General features: G+C 49.1%; 1 protein-coding gene across 1 annotated transcript; it reads right to left on the bottom strand.

The window, feature by feature from the left end:
- Positions 1-2,556: 2,556 nt before the first annotated feature.
- RSL1D1 (ribosomal L1 domain containing 1) lies at positions 2,557-16,359 on the bottom strand. The gene is made up of 9 exons (XM_004750361.3): positions 16,172-16,359; positions 15,340-15,479; positions 14,192-14,330; positions 12,943-13,091; positions 12,752-12,853; positions 8,960-9,053; positions 8,746-8,871; positions 6,101-6,418; positions 2,557-4,114 (listed from the first exon to the last, which is right to left on the bottom strand). The coding sequence occupies exons 1-9, from the start codon at positions 16,268-16,270 to the stop codon at positions 3,788-3,790; spliced, it is 1,494 nt and encodes a 497-aa protein (XP_004750418.1). The 5' UTR covers positions 16,271-16,359; the 3' UTR covers positions 2,557-3,787.
- Between the last annotated feature and the right edge of the window lie 5,661 nt (positions 16,360-22,020).

Here is a 22,020-nt window from a genome sequence, read left to right as displayed (position 1 = left end):
AGGTAGGTTTTTGGTTGGGGACCATTACAAGTAAGGAAGAAACTGTTATAAGGAGCGATGGCTTTTCTTTTTTCATTAGAAGAGAAATTTCATTAACAAAGACTTGAAGCATATAGAGTCAAAAAGAAGGGACCCGAAAAATTCGATATGGGAAAAAGTCAGAGAATACATGTTATATTGAGAAAGTGGGGGCTTTGATTCTGTTCTCTTACAGAGTTCAGTCACTTCAAAAACATGAATTTCTGTTTCAGGATGGAGACGCCAAGGCAAAGCACTTAACAGTTGTTCCTAAAATAATCCCAGTGAACTGCCTGTGGGACAGACCGGCAGAACCTGCAAACTAGCTTCCAGTTTGTGGTCACTGGTAGACACAGGAAGTCTCAGTTGGAGAAGGTATTTACACTCTATAACCTTTAACCAAGTCACTGGGATATTGACATATTGCCATTTTGTTTTTTAAAAAATAAAGGACCAGTGCTATGTGGCTTAGTCGGTTAAGCATCTGCCTTCGGCTCAGGTCCTGATCCTGAGGTCCTGAGATCGAGCCCCGCATTGGGCTCCCTGCTCAGTAGGGAGTCTGCTTTTCCCTCTGTCCTTCCTCCTGGGTGTGCTCTCTCTAATAAATAAATAAAATGTTTTTTAAAAATAAAAAAGAATGCCCATCTATGTATGTTGGTGAAATTTTGTGAAATATAAGAATGGTTCAAGTAGAAATAAAGGTATTAATTACCCACCATTCAGTAATGACCATTGTTAATGACTTTCTATTGTATTTGCTTTTTTTTTTTTTTTTTTTTTAACATCAAATTTGGGTACAGAAAAATATCTTCTTGGGGTACCTGCCTGGCTCAGTCAGTAAAGCATGACATGACTCTTGATCTCAGGGTTGGGAAGTTCAAGCCCCACATCAGGCGTGAAGCCTAGAGAAAAATATATATATTTTGTGTGTATATATGCGTATTTATTTAAATTCTCTATTATCGAACATTGTTTTCACTTTTCCCTATTAAAAAGTTTCTCTTTGGGGTGCCTGGGTGGCTCAGTGGGTTAAAGCCTCTGCCTTCGGCTCGGGTCATGGTCCCAGGGTCCTGGGATCGAGCCCCACATTGGGCTCTCTGCTCGGCAGGGAGCCTGCTTCCTCCTCTCTCTCTCTCTCTCTGCCTCTCTGCCTACTTGTGATCTCTGTCAAATAAATAAAAACTTTAAAAAAAGAAAAATGTACATTGGGGGAAACTAACTGGCTCAGTCAGAGGACCATGTGACTCTTGATCTCAGGGTTGTTAAGTTAGAGCCCCACGTTGGATGTAGAGAGGAGGAAACGGAAGCAGGCTCTCCGCTGAGCAGAGAGCCCGATGTGGGGCTCGATCCCAGGACCCTGGGACCATGACCGGAGCCGAAGGCAGAGGCCTTAACCCACAGAGCCACCAGGCGCCCTAAAACTGCTTCTTAAAAATGAAGACTTGGGTGCCTGGGTGGCTCAGCCAGTGAAGTGTCTGCCATCGGCTCAGGTCATGATCCCAGAGTCCTGGGATGGAGCCCCGCATCAGGCTCCCTGCTCCTTCCTCTCCCACTCCCCCTGTGTGTTCCCTCTCTTGCTGTCTCTGTCAAGTAAATATAATCTTTAAATAATAATAAATGAAATAAAAATAAAACCCAAGGATTGATGAGGACCTCTTATATTTTCCTAAAGTCCCACAGTGAATCTTGATGCTGTGTGCATTAACACAGCCAAAACAGTAGCGATTTTAAGGAGGGTCCACACCAATGTAGAGCCCTGTGGTACCTGAACTGACGACCCTGAGCTCAAGACCTGAGCTAAGGTCAATAGTCGGATGCTTGAATAAGCCACTCGGGTGACCCGAAAACAGTAGCGATTTTTAAGAAGAAATGTAGACAAAGCAGACCCTTCACATATTTAATAAAATGGCTTAAAGACTTGTTGGCTATTTAAAACCCTTCCATACTTGATTAAGGTGCCTGGGCGGCACGGTCACGGAAGTGTATGATTTATGGTTTGGGCGCAGGTTATGATCTCAGGGTTGTGGGACTGAGCCCCAGGTCAGGCTCCACGCTCAGTGTGCAGTCTGCTTGAGATTCTCTCTCTCTCCCTCTGCCCCTCCCCCAGCTTGCACTCTCCCTAAACTCTTTCTAAAAAATAAATCATTAAACAACAACAAAAGATAGCCACACACTCACCTCTTGAACCCAAGAGCGTGACTCACTATAGTGATTTCCCGCACTCCTCTCGGCCCCTAGGGAGACCACTGACCGCTCCCAGCCCTGTTGGTCAGCTGGGGATCATGCCTGAGCCTTAGAAACGTAGCAGCAATGGCTTGTGCCTTTTCATTGCGATTCCGAATTTTCACCAATTCCCCAACTGTGGCTTTCCCTTGTCAAAAAAATAAATAAATAAATAATCATCCTGCTTAGGAAGTTTAAGCAAGTCTGCCATTTCCACTGCAGAGAATTTATGAGTGAAACCCGCAGCACAGAGGACAGGAAGGTGAACTGCTGCCTTACATTCGATCAGGACCAAGCCACAGACCAGAGAATCACTTGGTGTTGCAAAATCTTTATTTGGCTAGAGGTTGGGATGAAAACACCATACAGCTTCTCCCCTGCAAAATTACGTCCTGTAGAGAATGGACTAGCCTGACAACGTTGAGTTTCCCTCTTTAAAACAGCACTTGAATCTCCATCTCTGAAGCCCATCTGGCCGTGTCCCCACGGCACCTTGTTCCTATGGAAAACCCATTGATGACGCTTGCCCTTGACAGTAAATGCACCCTCGAGAGCCTGAGGCCAGCAGAAATAACAAATTCTGCATTTTAGAGACTTTTGTGATTTAAAAAGTAAATGTTACCATTTACTTTGTGGTATCAAAAAAGCAGGTGGTCTAGCTCCTGACTTGGAAGGAAAACCCCTGGAGGCTTGCCTTGTTTCTGAACCATATGATCTTTCTGGAAAGCACGCGTCACTAGCCATTAGGACAGTGCGTCCATGGCTTAGAGTCAGGGATGTGGACCCCCAATCAAATCCAGGGAGAGGCTGAGCACCCCAACAGTCACTTTCTGCTTCAGAACACATCTACTGAACAGTCCTGCAGAAGGAACACAGTGTACACGTAAATGCACACAGGCGGACAGTCTGGAGGAAGACGGGCATGTATTTCTTGCCTACGCCAATGCTCCCTGATAACTAAGCCCACTGAATGCACACTGCCTCAGTGACCCACAGCCGTGGCGGACTGCCACCGAAATCAATGATTTGGATCTCAAGGGTCCTTTCCAAAAACCCACCAAGACTCTCTCCGAAGTGCCACAGCCGAGTGTCGGCAGCGGGCCTATCCCGGGCCTGCGGACGAGCTTTGGGACGGTTTGCACAGACGAGTGTAAAGGAGCCTCAGAAAACAGATGGTGGAAACGGGCGGGAAAGGATCACATCGGGGTGGGGAGGGGTTCCAGGAAAAACCAACAAGGTGGGGAAGGCCGATACTCTGCTCAGAAGCCGACGGCACGCTGTAATAACAGCCAGAGAGCACTGTACTCTCCTGTCCTATTAGCAAATGCACAGAAGACCAACTTAAAAAAAAAATTGATTTACTTCAAAACTACTGGTTCTCACGCGCACAAACGGATGCCAGAACTACTTGCGGAGGTTTTAAAAAATATTGAAGTCTGGGCCTCACTCCCAGAGAAGACTGCATGGTATGGGGGTCAGGACCCTGCATTTTTAAAAAGCTCTTTGGGGAATGTGGATGTTCCCTTCTGCCTGAGTCTCTAGATTTTTAGGTCGACTGGGGTACTTTGGGCTTTTTGGGCCACTGTTTGGGAGTGCGGGGAGCTTTTTTCGCAGATTTACTAGCAGTGGTGAAGAACTTAGCCCCTGGCTTTTTGGTCATCTGTCTTGGGTCTTTTTTCCCCCGCGAAGAGTTTTTTTCTTTCTCTGCGTCTTCTTTGATTCTTGGCTTCTTCTCCGGGCCACTGCCTGGGGTCTTGGGCTCCACAGCCTTTGGGGTCTCCAAACCCGGTAAAGCCTTTCTCTTCTTCCCACGGGGTGTGCTGGGAGCAGGACTCTTTTTTGGAGGCTTCTTTCCTGCAGCTTGTTTTTGCACCTAAGAAAAAGCAGAGTTAAGTCCAAGGGAAACCCTGAAAGTGTCCCTCTGAGAAGTGATATCATCATGTCACCCCCCAAAGGGATACTACAGTGTGATAACATGCGGGATGGCTTTGCCTTTTGGCACACAGGCATTCTGAAAGGTAACTGTTTTCCATCATTATGGATGGTAGCAAGGACCCTGGTGCTGCTCTCCCAGATCTGGTCAACAGAGAACCGTTTTTGCCTTTCATAGAGACACCAAGAAGCGCCCACTGGGAGCACCCCTAGGAGCCTGTGGCCCAATCCTGACTCTTCTCCATCTTCAGGTGTACATTCCTTGCCTGTGGGTGAGGACAGGAGTCTCCCAAACTGTCTGTGTAAAAACCACGCGGGCTGCCTGTCAGGAAGCCCTGCTTCCCAAAGCAGACCGAGAAGGTCTTGGAGGGCAGCGTGTTCCAGGATCCTCCAGAGCCCAGATGACAGCCGCTGGACAGCACTCTAGTGACAGACGCGTCCAATATGGGAGGAAGTCAGAGAGGCAAAAACAGCCAGCAAAGCAAAAGTTTGCTTTTCAGTAAATATAAAACGGTAGGATTGTTATGGGAAATTTGGAAAACGTAAGAAATACGAGAAACAAAATTCTCTGACAACTTCAGCACACCATATTAACTACCTATCATTCACTACTTTCCCCCTAGAAGTGTGCATTCATTTAAAAGTCAAATGTTGGGGAACCTGGTTGGCTCAGTTGGTCAAGTGTCTGCCTTTAGCTGGGATCATGGGATGGAGCCTCATGTCGGGCTCCCTGCTCAGCGGGGACTCTGCTTCTCCCTCTGCACCCCTCTACCCACGCTCTCTCTCTCAAATAAAAAATCTTAAAAACAAATGAATGAATGCCAAATGTTATGCCCTTTCCCTAGTTACTTCATTAGCATTCCCAAGGGCTCTGTATTTTCTTTTTTTTAAAGATTTTATTCATTTATTTGACTCAGAGAGAGATCACAAGTAGGCGGAGAGGCAGGCAGAGAGAGAGAGGAGGAAGCAGGCTCCCTGCTGAGCAGAGAGCCCGATGCGGGGCTCGATCCCAGGACCCTGGGATCATGACCTGAGCTGAAGGCAGAGGCTTTAACTCACTGAGGGCTCTGTATTTTCTTACTGAACATCATCTCAAATTACTTATAAAGACGACCGGAAAGGCCCATGACGTGTCCTCCTCTGCGCCTCGCTGGCGAACGAGGAGACTTCTGTACACACGAACACACTTCTACAGCTTGAGCTACACACCAGCCAGTCAGCTATCCACTCTTCCAATCTGCAACATGTCACAAGCCGTCCCCTGGAAACACACAAAGTGTGCTTTCTCCAAAAACAATTACAATGCTCCCAGGTACACGGATCCTTTGTGTTAGCTCCGAGCAGACTTAAAAACTCAGAGGAACTCTGGGGACACCTGCACAAGGAGTACTTTCACCAACATGAAAACTCCAACATCCTGACAATTCTAAGGACGGCCGCTCCTGGACAAAGAACCCAATCGGTCAAGGGCAGGGCTAGCCCTGGGACGGCCACTCCCACCTCCCAAGGCGACTCCTCACACCAGGCACAGGCCGACTGCACCCATGGTGAGAACAGCCGTCCGGGCCCTCAGCATCCCCTTTCTTCCTCCTCATGTTCCAGAGACCTTTTCCTAGCTGGACGGACACTGAGACCGAGGAAGAACTATACCAAGGAATCAAACAGTTAAAAAATTCTGTTCCTCTAACTGATCCCGTGAAACCCACGCAGTTGGAGTTCCGGAGCCCGCGGGGCTGGGGTGCCGGAGAGGTTTCGGGAGCACGCCTGCGAGCCGCCATGGCCTGCTAAGTTTCCTAAGGCTGACACGGGGGATCCAGGACTCTCCGTCAGCAACGACACCACTGCCCACGTTTCTGCCCTGGCCTGCTCGTTAAAACCACGGGCAGCGTTTCCTACAACTACAGTGAAAATCAATGACAGTCAGTACCTCCGCGTTTCCTTTGGCTGGCGTCCCCCCTATTGGGACCAGCACAGGGATCTCGTCTTCAGATTCCTCCTGCACCTTTGACTGAGCTTTCCCTCGACGGCCCTGTTTCTTCTCACGGGCTCCGGACCCCTCCTTCTGGGGGGCGGGGGCAGGGGCCGGGGCCGGGGCCGGGGCCGGAGCTCCACTAGTTTTGGTGTCCACGTCCTCCTTCTCCGGGCCTGACGGGGTCTTTCCAGCCTGCTTCATAAGCCTTTTGTTTTTCTTCTTCTCTTTCTGTTTTTCACGATACTCTTTTTGTTTTTGTTTTTTCTTTGCCTCCTACAAAAAATAAGCAAAAACGATACATACACAAGCCCAAGCGTAACTTCAGTAAGGGACACACTCGTCGGCACATCAACGGCAGAAATTCAGCACATGCAGCTCTGATGCCCCCAACGCTTCTGCGAAGTGCCTCGATGTGGACCAACTCCGAGCAAACAAACCCCATGACTGGCACGTGAACCTCAACTCCAGTCTGGCTGTAACTTGCAGCCAAGGATGCTCGCTCTGGGAATTAACACGCCGGGACTCCGAACCCGGGTGTGCGGCTGGGGCTTCCGTGAAAGCTGATCTCGTTCACGGGGGAGTTAAGAATTATTCTCAGTTGTAGAGCACTCTGATGTGATTTATGTCTCAATAAAACGGTTTTCCCCAAACTCACACAACTCATCATTTTTCCCCCACTTCAGGGTTTTGGCTTTAAGTGGAAACAGTAAAACGTTTCAACAGCTAGAGGTCTGTTGTCCTAACCACAGAGTCCCAGTCAATAACATCCCTGACCGTATCCAACCCATTTTAACCAGCGGTTCCAACGTTTTAACCAGCAATTCCAACATTTTCTCCAAGTCCTCAAATGAATCGGACAAATGGCAAAAAAATTCAGATTTCTTGCTTCTCGTAACAGCAGTCTGTTATCCTGGGTCATCTTCCCAATGAAAATAAGTAAAAAAGTAGGGTAGAATATATTAAAAAAAAATTTTTTTTATCTTAAAGGCATCAAGGAACCAACTACCTGTAAGACATTTAAAATAAGGACCCAAAGGGTAAGTGAGCCCAGAAGCAAATTCTGCCAAGAGTATTTGCTGATCCCTAATTTTTATTTTAACAGGGAGTGGAGGGTGGATGGAGAGAAATAAAATACCAGTGTCCACACTGGGGTGGGGTTATAGGAGGAACCCCCCACAGTAAGCTGGGAGGCCTGTGAGTTACTCTCGGGGTAAAGAGGAAGAGGAAGCAGAGCTGTGTAGAGTCTTCGCATGGTCTGCTTGGAATCCTTCAGGGGATCTCAAGCCCTGAAATGCGCTCCAGGTCCAGGGTCCCAAGGTGCCCAACACACAGAAATGGAAATCTTCTAGAGAAACATCTCTATCCTATACCTCAAATTATTTCTACCAATCATGTTCCCAATACGACGGTCACGACACAAAGACAAGAGGTCCACAAGGAGCCAGCAGGGACACAGAATCGGCTGTGATGCCAGCACAGTGCTACTCCAACGACTGGACGATACAACAGTTAACGCTGAACGTGTTCCAGGAATTACAGGGAAATGGAGAATGATTTAGGAGTAGTTAATAAGAAAGTAAAAGTAGTAAAGCCATTTTGAAAAAGAACAAAATACACCATTTCTACAAGTAAAAAGAAAAAAAAAAATAGTGCGGTGCCTGGGTGGCTCAGTGGGTTCAAGTGTCTGCCTTCGGCTCAGGTCATGATCTCGGGGTCCTGGGATCAAGACCCACATCGGGCTCTCTGCTCAGTGAGGAGCCTGCTTTCCATCCTCTCTCTGTCAGTCTCTCTGCCTACTTGTGTTCCCTATCTGATAAATAAATAAAATCTTAAAAAAAAAAAAAATAGCAAGACCTAAATTAAAACCCCACTGAACCTGATTAACATGGCTAAAGAAAAGTGTCAACAAACTAAGACACTGGTCTAACCAACAGCAAAAAAAAAAAAAAAAAAAAAAAAAAAAAAAAAAAAAAAAAAGAAACGTTCTCTGTTTTTTGTGTGTGTGTGTGTGTGTGTGTGTGCACTAGCATCAAGAGCACTGAAAACCTACAAACCCAAACTGAGAGGTTATCTGTGAGCCTAACACAATCGTCAATTTTGTCCACCGAAAAGTGCTTAAAAGGGTGCCAGGGTGGCTCAGTGGGTTAAAGCCTCTGCCTTCAGCTCAGGTCATGATTCTAGGGTCCTGGGATCGAGACCCACATGGGGCTCTCTGCTCAGCAGGGAGCCTGATTCCTCCTCTCTCTCTGCCTCTCTGCCTACTTGTGATCTCTGTCAAGTAAATAAATAAAAATCTTAAAAAAAAATAAAAGTGCTTAACGAACTTCCTGTTTTCTTTTAGCTTCTCTTGCCTCTACACAGGCCCCCACTGAGCCTCCTCGGCCACTTAACTAACGTACCAATAAACACAAGGTACCTGTACCTCGCTATGCTTTACTCACACCCCCGCTAACGGAGTTCATCTGTAGAGTGGGGGCAACGCACGCAAAGCAGGACCACTGGGCAGCCACTAAAGGTCAGGCAGGAAGGGCATCTGCTCCTCTTCCTGGGCCATGTTTCTATCTGGGAGGAAGCCCACCGGTATTTTAAACCCTACTCACCTTCTTCTTCTGACTGGGGGTGCTTATGCCCTTGGCTTCATCTTGACAGCTGACAAACGAGGAAAAGATAGGCAGGGAAGCGGACCTCTCAGTTTTCACGTACAAGAGCTTCACGCTCTCCCACTTCTGCAACAGACAAAAAAAGGTATGATCGGTGCGGGTCCCGTTTCTTTGAAACAAGCAAGAGTCAAGGCATGCCCCCGTGGGACCGCACCTCTGGCAACTTTTGCGAAAGCCTCTTTGCCACAGTGATGATGTTCTCGACAACGTGCTCAACCTCCATTCCAGTGTGGCCAACGCGGATAGTACTGCAACATAATACAGTACGAGACAGAAAAGTTTTAAAAAATAATAGTAATTTGTGTTTCAAAATACAGCACAGGCAAAGTAAGCGAACATAAATACACGATCCTGAGAAAAAACAATTAAAGGTAGAAGCGTTCAAGTCTTTGTGGTTTCACTATTTCTTCTTATAGTTGTTTTATACAACTGCTATTTTATTTAAGTTCAATTAACATAGTGTACTGTTAGTTCCAGAGGTAGAGGTCAGTGGTTCATCAGTCTTGTATAATGCCCAGTGCTCACGGCATCACGTGCCCTCCCTCATGCCCGTCACCCAGTTACCGCCTCCCTCACCCCCCCCGTCCCTCCAGCAACCCTCAGTTTGTTTCCCGTGATGAAGAGTCTCTTGTGGTTTGTCTCCCTCTCTGGTTTTATCTTATTTTTCCCCCTTCCCTACCATCCTGTTTTGTTTCTTAAATTCCACCTGTCAGGGGCACCTGGGTGGCTCAGTGGGTTAAAGCCTCTGCCTTCGGCTCGGGTCATGACCACAGGGTCCTGGGATCGAGCCCCACATCGGGCTCTCTGCTCAGCAGGGAGCCCACTTCACCACCACCACCACCCCCCACTCTGCCTGCCTCTGTCAAATAAATAAATACAATCTTAAAAAAAAAAATTTCCACCTATCAGTGAGATCATACAGTAACTGTTTTCCTGTGATTGACTTGTTTTGCTTAGTTTCATGTTATTTTTTTTTTAAGATTTTATTTATTTGTCAGAGAGAGAGAGCATATGCCCTGCTCCTGAAATACCATGACCCGGTGATGAAGGAGCTGCCCTGAGAGGCTTAACAGCCATCAGCTGGCGGAAGTTCTACCTTCATTCTAGAAAACACGGGTCACACAGCTGGCCCTCAAGCTTTCCTGAGGAGGGGCTGTTCTGGAAGAGGACGGCTGGGAGGGACGCTTGTGTCTTTATGGTCCCCTGTCCTGACCCAGCTGTCATCATCTAAGACCAACAGTTCTTGTTCCTGGTGTAACAGCATCTTCGGGCCAAGGGCAAGATGATCCCTTCGGCTGAAGCGGGGTGTAGACAGAAGGCAAGTGGAAGCTCCGCTACCGCTCAGCCACTGGGGCCCGTTCCCGCCAGGCCCTGTCCTCCCTGCCTCAGGAGCTGGAAGGCAAACCCTTGGTCTGCTGGGAGTCGCAGAGTGAGGACGCGACGGGGCTGCTGCTGTCACCCCCTCCGGCCACAGAGGCCACAGACGGCTCTGCCCGCTGCGCGCTCCCTGCCAGCTGCAAGCACATCCCCGGCCTCCCAGACGGGAAGACGACAAGCAGTGAAGGAGAGAGGACAGGGGGCAGGTGACAGGACAGGAGAGAGAAGGAGGGAGCCGGGAGGAGGGTGGGTGTGGAAGGAGAGGAAAGCGCAGCTCAGGCGTCTGTACTGTCCGCCCGCTGCCCACAACTCTCCTGAAGGGAAAGAGGAGACCGCGGCTCCTTCCTCTGCCTTCTCGGAGCCGTCTCCCGCTCGCGGCCGCCCACCGATCCCAGGCCCCCGGGCCTCTGACCTGCCCAAGGACCACCTCCCACGAGCCACGACTTTGATGTCTGCCTACAACCAGAGTCGGGCCCAGGCCTGACCACCAGCTCTTCTCAGCAGCTTTACTACACCCAGTTAAGGGATCGCCCACCTGCAGACAGAAGATAAGCCCAGAACCGTCCCGGGGAAGCAGAGTCTAGACAATCTGGTGGTCCCATTTTACCATGGGTCCTGCCCTGGGCATGCAGAGGTTTCTGGGGTATCTGGAAGAGAGGCCCAAGAGCCCCCCAGTGCTGCCCTCCTGGCAGCTGCCCAACCCCATACCACAGATGCCCCAGCCAGAAGGGAATTTTTCAAAATGATTCTGAATATGTTTAGAAATCCCCTCCTTCAAAGGGGGAACCCTCCTACACTGCTGGTGGGAATGCAAATTGGTGCAACCGCTCTGGAAAACAGCATGGAGGTTCCTCAAAAAGTTGAAAACAGAGCTACCCTACAATCCAGCAATCGCACTACTGGGTATTTACCCTAAAGATACAAATGTAGTGATCTGAAGGCGCACGTGCACCCGAATGTTTATAGCAGCAATGTCCACAATAGCCGAACTACGGAGAGAACCTAGATGTCCATCAACAGATGAATGGATAAAGAAGATGTGGTATATATATACATAATGGAATACTATGCAGCCATCAAAAGAAATGAAATCTTGCCATTTGCAGCAATGTGGATGGAACAAGAGGGTATTATGCTGAGCGAAATAAGTCAATCAGAGAAAGATAATTATCATATGATCTCCCTGATATGAGAAAGTGGAAATGCAACATGGGCAATTTGGGGAGTAGGAAAGGAATAAATGAAACAAGATGGGATTGGGAGGGATACAAACCATAAGAGACTCTTAATCTCACAAAACAAACTGAAGGTTGCCCGGGGGGAGGGGGGCAGGGAGAGGGTGGTTGGGTTTGGACATTAGGGAGAGTATATGTATGCTATGGTGAGTGCTGTGAAGTGTGTAAACCTGGCAATTCACAGACCTGTACCCCTGGGGCAAATAATACATTATATGATTAAAAAAAAAAAAAAATCCCCTCCTTCTGCTCATCTGCCAAGTGCTCAAACTGAACCAGCCCCTTGGCGTGTTAAAAAAGGTGGAGCCACATTCTCTGTCCACCCGGGGAGCCACACCTCCCCAAAAGGTCTCTCCTGATCTCAGAGGCCGGGTGTGGGGGTTCTACCCAGCTCGCCATCCTGATTCAGAAGAAATCAGTGTGAAAACAAAGAGACAGCAGACAGCCGATGAGGCAGGATGGATGATGAATTCACTGAACAAGAAGTCAAATCAAGACTTAGGGGTCTCTCCCCTGTAACGGGGACCATGATCCTGGGCAAGAGGAGAGCCCAGAACCACTGACGTTCACTACGTGTTAGTTTTGTCCTCCTTGTTTCCCACAATACCTACAGATGCCACTAGCCACACACGCTGATTTCAGTTTACATTATGTGAAATCAAGTAAAATTAGAAATTCAGGGCGCCTGGGTGGCTCAGCAGGTTAAGCCGCTGCCTTCGGCTCGGGTCATGATCTCAGGGTCCTGGGATCGAGTCCCACATCGGGCTCTCTGCTCAGCGGGGAGCCTGCTTCCTCCTCTCTCTCGCTGCCTACTTCTGATCTCTCTCTGTCAAATAAATAAATAAAATCTTAAAAAAAAAAAAAAATTAGAAATTCAGCTCCTTGGCCATGGCAGCCATATACAGCTCATGACTCCCCCCGCCCCGCCCGCTTTTAAAAAAGATTTTATTTATTTATTTATTTGACAGAGATCACAAGTAGGCAGAAGAGAGAGGAGGAAGCAGGCTCTCCACCGAGCAGAGAGTCCAATGTAGGGCTCTATCCCAGGACCCTGAGACCATAACCCAAGCCGAAGGCAGAGGCTTTTACCCACTGAGCCACCCACGCACCCCGTGCTCAGGACTCTTATGCAGATCCCCGCTACAGACCACTTTAATCACTGTACAAAGTTCTCTGGGATGGCGCTTTTCTAGGGAACCAAATACTTCTTAGGGATATACTTTACTTTTAACAGAAAGATCTGGTTTCATTAACACGATCTTGTTTAAAAAAAAAAAATTTATATAATTATTATCAAGTGGGTAGAAAATGAGACACTGGTAGCTTTGACCTACCTGCAGGAACCACTTTTAGAGATGTTTAAGACCGTTCCACCGATGCACTCATTGATCTCCCTGGATAAATTCTTGGACAGAAGGTTTACAGGTACCGGAACTCTGTAAGAACACACAGGCACTTGGAGCCGAATGTATCCACATCTGCAAAGTTCACTCAGCTCAAACCCCGTTACTGGTAAGAAACCTACTTCTTTCTGTGGTAGAAATGTCTCCCTAGGTGCGACGGCAAGAGACGCCGGATTCTCGCGTCCGTAAGGAAGAAGTCAAAGCTGCCCAGGAGGCGGAGCTTGGCTTCATAGGCTTTATACTCCTTTTTTAAAGTTCGGAGGGGGATAATCTAAAAAAAACAAAAGGAAAAGGAAACACGTAAAAAGTTGAACAAGAAGAAAACTGAAGCAATAACTTGTGTCCGGATCTTAAAACGTCCCAGGGCCACAGTTTAGGGAACACGTGGAGAGCGCCAAGCGTGGGCCAGGCACTGTGTTAACCACTGGGGACACAGAGACTGATGAGCTGGGACGGCCTATAACGAAAGGACACCTACAACTACAAACCACAACAGGAGGCGCCAAGTCACAGGCAAACCCAGGAACTTTCTGAAAGTGCTGACCATGACCTAATGGAACGATCTTCTGGAAACTGTTCAAGATACAAAAGTTAAGGACGGGGCACCTGGGTGGCAGCTGGTTATGCATCTGCCTTCAGCTTAGGTCATGATTCTGGGGTCCTGGGATCTAGCCCAGCGCTGGGCTCTTTGCTCAGAGGGGAGTCTGTTTCTCCCTCTCCCCTGGCTTATGCTCTCTCAAATAAATTAGTGATGTACACATTAGCTTTTAGGTCAAAACAAACAAACAAACAAAACAAAAAACCTTAACAGTTCATCTATCATATAAAAGATGGAACATACCTTACTGAAGCCAACAAAAATTATAAAGAAAAAATAAGATTAAAAATTAAATTTCTGGGGTGCCTGGGTGGTTCAGTGGGTTGAGCCTCTGCCATCAGCTCGGGTCATGATCTCAGGGTCCTGGGATCGAGCCCCGCATCAGGCTCTCTGCTCAGCAGGGAGCCTGCTTCCCCAGTTCTCTCTCTGCCTGCCTCTCTGCCTACTTGTGATCTCTGTCTGTCAAATAAATAAATAAATAATCTGAAAAAAAAAAAAAAAAAAAAGAATTAAATTCCTAGGGCACCTGGCTGGCTCAGTCGGTGAAGCACATGACTCTTGATCTCAGGGCTGTGAGTTTAAGCCCCATGGTGGGTAAAGAGATTATGCAAAAATGAAATTTTTAAAATAAATGAATGAATGGCTAAATAAATAAAATAAAATCTCTATGACAGAAATACTAGGTTAGTAGGTAGTACAAGAATGTATGACTTATCATTTCAAGGACTGACTCAGATCTTCTAATTGTCCTGAAAATATTAACCGCTCCTGACCTGAGAAATGGTTTTAATCCCATGCTTGTTTAAAAGCTTCTTGTAAAACCGTTCCGTCTTTTCAGGAGTTAAGTTGGGTTCATCCTTGGTAAGTAAACAAATATCTGTTAAATCTGATCGAATACTGTGAGGCAAGGACCTGCAAAATACAGAGATGGAACAGAGAAAGCAAGCGTTATAACAGACACAATGTATGTTTCTATTCCACAGAACACACCATCAATTCAGTCATTCCAACAAAGTACATCCACGCTATTTAAGCAAATACTCTACCGAGAAAATTTTTAAAAAAAAATTTTAAGATTTTATTTATCTGATAGAGAGAGCGATCACAAGTAGGCAGAGAGGCAGGCAGAGAGAGAGAGCGAAGCAGGCTCCCTGCTTAGCAGAGAGCCTAATGTGGGGCTTGATCCCAGGACCCCAAGATCATACCCTGAGCTGAAGGCAGAGGCTTAACGCACTGAGCCACCCAGGCACCCCGAACATTTAAAAATATATCTAGTCTTCAATGGTATGGAGAAGAGTAAGTAAACTGTCACAAATACCCAGAGTCCAAAATATCAATTAGGGGTGCCTCAGTGGCTCAGTCAGTTACAGGTCCAACTTGATTTTGGAGGATCTCAGGGTTATGAGATCGACCCCTGCACTGGGCTCCAGCCCCGGTGTGGAGTCTCCTGCTTCCCAGGCCCCTCCCCCACCAAATAAAGTATCAATTACTATGTGGGATATAAGGAGACTTAAAACATAATGAAGCCACTCAAGGTAGTGAACATGGGGTTATTATTATTATTTTTGAAGGTTTTATTTATTTATTCGACAGAGAGAGAGAGAGAGATCACAAGTAGGCAGAGAGGCAGTCAGAGGTGTGGGGGGGGGGAGCAGGCTCCCTGCTAGGCAGAGAACCAGAAGCGGGGCTCCATCCCAGGACCCTGAGATCATGACTTGAGCTGAAGGCAGAGGCTTAATCCACTGAGCCACCCAGGCGCCCCGTGTTTTTGTTTTGTTTTGTTTTTTAAAGGCACAATTACATATTCCAACTCATAATTTGAGTTTGCAAAATTTCCACCAGAAACAAAAGCGCAACTGTTACAGCTCTTCAGAATGACCGAGCAGATAACAAGGGCAAAAAGTAGAAAATCAGAACTTACAATCTGACCCTCAGTTCTTTACTTGGAATCTTCCACAATATCACCATTAAAAAGAAATTTTCATTCTCATTCAAAAGCAATCCATTCGCGTTTTTCCTGGACTTGGAATGTGTCAACAGAGCTTCTACTGCCTTTCTAATCTGCAAAGTAGAGATATGCAAATAAATTAAATCTCACTCTTAGCATTTGCTCTCTCCTCTCGCCTTTTTTCCTTTTTTTTCCTCCTCAAATTCTATTTGAATAGGCAACTCCACAACGCTCTGTATTAGGATCCTACAATTTCGGATCAGACTCCATCAGAAACTGACCGAAGTATCCATCCGCTCAGCACCCACTTGCCAAAGAGAGCCTCTCCCACGTGAAGGCATCGCGCCAGGTGAGAACGTGCTGATTGAGGCAGCGATCGCGGGAAAAGCGCAACGCGCCGTAACTAGCACCCACTGGGCGCTTACCAAGGGTCAGGCCCCTGGCTACAGGTCTTCACCGGCCTTGCCTCCTCTGATCCCGGGGAGGCGCCGAAGCCAGCAGAGGCCCTCTTAGACCCGAGGTCACTGAGGCTTGCAGAATTAAGCGACCTGGCCAAGCCAACGGGTGAAGAAGCAGAGCCAGGTGCGTCGCACCCCGGAACCCCAGGCTGCCCCTGCCATCTACCTGGGGGACCAGGCCGCAGGGCTGGGGGTCGGCAGGCGCCTCCCCGCGCGCAGGAAGGAGGGGGCAGGCTGAGCGCTGCGCGACCCAGCGACTCTCCCCAAACCTCGGGGGGGTCCGCGGGGGCGCGAAGCCCGCACCGGCACCCCGCCTTCCGAACCCCGCGCTCCAAAGGGCCGCTCACCTGTCCTTTGTCCAGCTGCTCCACGGAGGCCGGGGTCGCGGGAGCGGAGTCCGAGGCTGCGGTTGAGGATGAGGGTGCGGGGGCAGCGGAACCCTCCATTTCGCTCGGACCTCGTGCGGCCCTGCTCGCGGTACCCGGGTCTGGCTCCCCGTGCGCACGCGCGAGCTCAGGCCCGTCGCCGGAAGTTGCGGGGCGGGACCGGCCTCTCGCGTCACGTCCGGGAGCGCGGGGTCAAGACCCAGGAAGTCACAGCTGCGGAGTTTTGGCGGCTGGCGTGAACCGAGCTAGCGGGCGCGCCTGGGGTCCCAGTGTCTCGCGTGAGGCGCGGGAGCCTCCTGGTGACTCCTGGCTCTCACTCTGCGCGGAGGGACTCGAGCGAGCGCCTGGATGCGGGGCAGAGGCGCGGGGAGAGCGCGAGGCCTGGCCTGCCACCCGCCGCCGCCCCCTGGGAGCCCGGGGGCGCGGGTCTCTCCTGGGCCTCCGGTCCGCGGGCGAAGCGTGCCGCCTGGAATAATCCGAGGCCGGAGAAGGTAGAAGCCCCTCCCACCCCGCGTCCCCCGAGGTCCCCCCGCGGCCACCTGGAGCCTTCCAGGGATGTGCCAGGCACGTTAGGAAATACATCCTTCTTCCTCTTTATGGATGCGTGGGGTTAAACTTACTCTTTCCTTTTTAAGATTTTACGTATTTATTTGATAGCACAAGCAGGGGGAGTGGCAGGGAGAGCAGTCAGAAGGGGAAGCAGCAGGCTCCTCGCCGAGCGGGGAGCCCAAGACCCTGGGATCACGATCTGGGCGGAAGGTAGACGCTTGACCGACTGAGCCTCCCAGGCGGCCATTAATCATCTTTTTTGGAAAGCAGATACTAGCCTAGTGTACCCGCTGTTCTGGGCGTTGTCTTTTCCTCCGAATGCATGGATCTTGGAGATTGTCCACGTCGGTACCTCCTCGTCTTTAAAAGCTGCCTTCTGTCGTGTAGGTGAACTGTTTCCTTAGGAGCATTTTGATGGACCTACAAGATGATTCTAGTCTTTTTGCAACTAGCTGTGGGCATTTTTGAGAGCTGAAAGAAGGGGAGCTGGAGGGGGGGGGGTGCTTTCCATGTCTGTTGTTTCCCCGCAAAATGCTCCTTCCATTTTGGCAAGCCTGGAGGAAGGCTTGTTCTTCCGCTGGTCTCTGACAGTGACTTTGTGATCAGCTTGTGGAAGGAATGGTTTGAAACCTTCAGCACCTGCTCTCACTCATCTGTTCTAGAACTTCGTGTCGAAGGGTCTTCATTTTAGCACCGTATTCTGAATTTTGTGTGAGGCCAGGTGTGCCGGCGTTGACTAGCGTTCTGCGAAGAGCGTTAGGGGAGTCGCATGTGACCTCTGAATTCGAGGTGGAGAACCAGACTTGTAGACCAAAGCAAAGGCGTGCCTTAAAGGAGCACGGTGGTGTTTGCAGGGAGCAAGTGGCTGGAGCAGGGACAGGCGGAGGGGAGGATGGGAGACGAGCTAGAATGGTAGCTTAGGCAATTAATTCATTGCGAGACTGAAGGTTGCTGTGTACGTTGGAGCACTCTGTAGGTATATGGTTTTTGAGCGGGTGGTAGGGAAGAAGAAGAGGTGGCCCAGTCCATCACTAGGCTTTGGGAAAGTTCATAATCTGGCTGTGATATTGTGGTGATATAAAAAAAATAGGACACATGCCCAGAAATTCTTGGATATTTAAGCAATGGTGCTTCATTCCCCTCCCCTCCAGTGTGACTTGTTTCTGTCAAATAGGACACAGCAGACTCTAGTTTCCACCTTGAGTATTTTTTCCCTTGCATGTCTCTCTCCCTCCCTCTCTTTTGTTGTGTTCACAGTGTTTGCTCTGGGTGAAGCCAGCCACCATGTCCTGACGCTACTCAGCCTGCTGCAACCACAGGAGTTAGCACGGAAGTGGATCCTCGAGGAGTTGAACCTTGAGACGATCAGAAACTTTTTTTTTTTTTTTAAGATTTTATTTATTTGAGAGAGAATGAGTTGAGTAGGGGCCAGGCAGAGGGAGAGGGAGAAGCAGACTCCCCGCTGAGCAGGGAGCCAGTGCAGGGCCTGATCCCGGGATCCTGAGATCATGACCTGAGCTGAAGACAGTTGCTTGATAGAGTCACCCATGCGCCCCGACCACAGACTCTAGAGAGACTCTTAGCCAGAACTGTCTAGCTGTGCTGCCTCCTGACCCACAGAAACTGTGAGGCACTAAGTGTTTGTTACTTTAAGGCACTAAATTAAGGGTAATTCGTTATCCATCGTAGATAGCTAATGGCAATTTGTAGACCTTCTGTCTTCAAGCCCATCCACTGTGTTGACGCAGATGTCCTGGGGAGACCTCATGCTTAGCAGGTCCCAGAGCAACTCATTACCTTCCCCACAGACCTGCGTGGGGCTCACAGACCCGATGCGGGGCTCGATCCCAGGACCCTGGGATCATGACCTGAGCCGAAGGCAGAGGCTTTAACCCACTGAGCCACCCAGGCGCCCCCATAATTAGTATTTCTTTAAAGAATATATAATGCATTGGAATGACAGACACGGTTTACAGGAAAAGACTGTGGTTGTCTACGTACTGAAATCTGATGAGGGGAACAGCAGCGAGGACCAAGTGTAAGACTTGACCAAAGGGGCACCTGGGTGGCTCAGTCGGTTGAGCATCTGTGTGACTGTTGATCTTGGCTCTGCTTATGATCTCAGGGCCATGAGTTCAAGCCCCGTATTGTGCTGCACACTGGGCATGGAGGTTACTTAAAAAAAAGAAAAAGATCTGACCCAAAATTGGATATATTAGGAGGGAAATTCAGATTACTCCCAAATTCTGAATACCTGGGCACATGAGTGGTGGTGTTAGTAGAACTTGGGACAGCAGGAGGAGCAGATTTGGGAAGAAAAATACGAGATTCTTTTTCAGCATTTTGAGCTTGACATTCCAGGGGCACATCCAGGATCTGGGCCGTGGGAGGGAAGGTTCTTGAAGGAAAGAAGGAAGTTTGGAAGTCAGAGAAGGGACAGTTAACAGCTGTGGACGGATGAGCGCGCACAAAGTGGGACAGGGGAAGAGCAGGGCTGAGCAGAGCCCACAGTTTGGGGACAGGAGGATGGGAGCCCCTGTCGGAGCCTGAGAAATCAATCCAGGATGTCAAAGGAAACCAGGAGGGCGTTGTGTTCCCTCTGGAGGAGCGGAGATGCTGGGACAGGGTGACAGCGCGTCAGTACTGAGGAAATTGGGAAGACACACTGAATAAGGCCGTGCTGGTGGGCGGTGGTTGGGGGGGTACAGTGAGCTCGCAGAAAGCCGTTCCGGCAGAAGGATTATGAGCAATAGCAGGGGCGGAGGAAGATGGAGCGCGGGGATGTGTGTCACCTGTACCAGGAGGGTAAAGGAAGTAAAGTGACCGTGTTTTCGTGTCCCAGGGACTTCGTTAGGGTCTCGGTTCTTTCATCACCAGGGATAGCGTGCTTAGTGACACTGCCTCGTCTCTCTAGTGGCATTATTGAATTACTTGTTAGCATCTTTGGTTTCCCCACAGACTGAACCTGTGTGGCCTCACGGGACTTTGGGTCCCCGGTGCCCAACTGTGTGTGCGCGCCCGGCCACGTGAGTTCCCAGGGTGGGCTGAGGTGTGGGAGGGTGTGAGGCCCACTGTGAGCCGCGTTGTCGGCCCCCGAGTACCGCGTGGACGCAGGTGGCTCACAAACCGAGAGGACAGCGGTAGTGAGAGTTCCTCTCTAGAGTCCGTGCCCTACCCTGCCCTGGTAAGACCTGCTTGTTCCGCAAGAACCGGGGGTACACATAGGGCCCACCTGGCACGCGGGGGAACAGACCCTTGCTCCCAGTGTGGCTCTTCCCGGTGCACTGTCTTCATTCCTTCCTCTGAAGCAGTCTTTGTGCTTCCCATGTGCTCTTAAGACAGTGCCTGCCGGGGCACCTGGGTGGCTCAGTGGGTTAAGCCTCTGCCTTCGGCTCAGGTCATGATCTCAGGGTCTTGGGATCGAGCCCTGCATTGGGCTCTCTGCTCGGCGGGGAGCCTGCTTTCTCCTCTCTCTCTGTCTGCCTCTCTGCCTACTTGTGATCTCTCTCTCTCTGTCAAACAAATAAATTAAAAAAAAAAAAAAAGACAGTGCCAGCCTTCCTGTCCTTTTCCTGCTCCCTTCCTTTGGTCCTTTTGTAGGTGAGTGCTGGTTCTCTGGAATCGTTAGAGGATTCAGTGAGACAGCAATTACCTGCATAGCACCCAGCACACACATAATAGCACAAGACTTGCCCCGAGCTGAAAATACTATGACCGAATGGACTGGAGGTGAACTGTGCATCTTAGCTGCTGAAAGAGGGAAGGAGGGTTCAGGCAGGGGAGAGCTGGCCAGTCAGTCAAGACATAAGACATTGTCATTAGACCCAGTTTTCTAAAGAACGCTGGGCGGGCAGCAAAGTCTCGGGCAGTTAGGGGGCCTCCAGCAATGGTGGGGCCGGGTGAGCACCACGGGCACACCGAGTCACTCAGCCCTGCGGAGTGTACCAGCCCCTCCTTGGACACGATTTAGGAAGAAAACTTTGCAATCCAGCCAGCATCAGTCTAGAGGAATTACACTCCTTGAGGAATGTCATATTCAGGCCAATCTGAAAAGTGATTTCTAGACTTCTGCATGCAGAACAGGTTCTCAGTACCACTTGTCTCTTGGCATGGAAGGTCGGCAGCTGACGAGTTCTTGGAGGACCGCGATCACACTGGTAGATACCTGCTTGATGTCCTTAACAGTTCAGTACGTCTTTACTCAAATTAGGAAGGTTTTCAAGTAGCATGGGAGGTCATCAATAAAAGGTTAGTAAAAGAATTTTTAAAAGTTATTCAGGGGCTCCTGGGTGGCTCAGTGGGTTAAGCCTCTGCCTTCGGCTCAGGTCATGATCTCAGGGTCCTGGGATCGAGCCCCGCATTGGGCTCTTTGCTCAGCGGGGAGTCTGCTTCCTCCCTCTCTCTCTGCCTGCTTCTGATCTCTGTCTGTCAAAATAATAAATAAAATCTTTTAAAAAAAAAGTTGTTCATGAACATAATTCAAGAAAATAAGTCAGCTGAACAAGAAACAACAACAAAAATAGGACTTGGTCCTGAGGTTGAAGGAGTTGATTAGTAGAGGTATGAGTCTGGGTAATTTGCCCTGGCAGCACCAAAGTCTGTGGGGACAGTCCCACTTGGGAACAGGCATGGCTCGCCAAAGGGCACGCAGTGGAGAAAGGATTCAGGATTGACAGGATCAGAAGGGAGCTCGTGTCATTTCACCACCTTTAAGGGGGACAAAATGATCTGTTTGGTAATAAAAGCAGATAAACAGAAAAGATGAAAACTTTTCTGTCTGGTTTATTTATGTTTGCATTTCTTCTTCTTTTTTTTTTTTTAAGATTTTATTTATTAATTTGACAGAGAGAAATCACAAGTAGACGGAGAGGCAGCCAGAGAGAGAGCGAGGGAAGCAGGCTCTCCGCCGAGCAGAGCGCCCGATGCGGGACTCGATCCCAGGACTCTGAGACCATGACCCGAGCCAAAGGCAGCGGCTTAACCCACTGAGCTACCCAGGCGCCCCTATTTGTTTGCATTTCTAATGATAGCTCAAAGAACGTTGTATTTGCAACTAAAATGACAGAATCCTAATTGGGAAACAAAATTAAATCTCCCTTCAAGGAGGGATAAAAAAAATTCTGGGATATTCATAAAGTAGAATGTTACTTGGCGATAGAGAATTAACTACTGAAAGACACAATGTGATTAATCTCAAAAACATGTTGCCTGAAAGAAGACAGTTGGGTGCCTAGTGATTCCGTTTATGTGGAGCTCGAACC

This window comes from Mustela putorius, unplaced genomic scaffold (genome assembly GCF_011764305.1).
Source record: "Mustela putorius furo isolate JIRA1106 unplaced genomic scaffold, ASM1176430v1.1 tig00004007_pilon_pilon_pilon, whole genome shotgun sequence".
In the NCBI taxonomy this organism is placed as follows: Eukaryota; Metazoa; Chordata; class Mammalia; order Carnivora; family Mustelidae; genus Mustela; species Mustela putorius.
The sequence above is the reverse complement of the archived record's forward strand: the minus strand, read 5'-3'. Positions and strand labels throughout refer to the sequence as shown.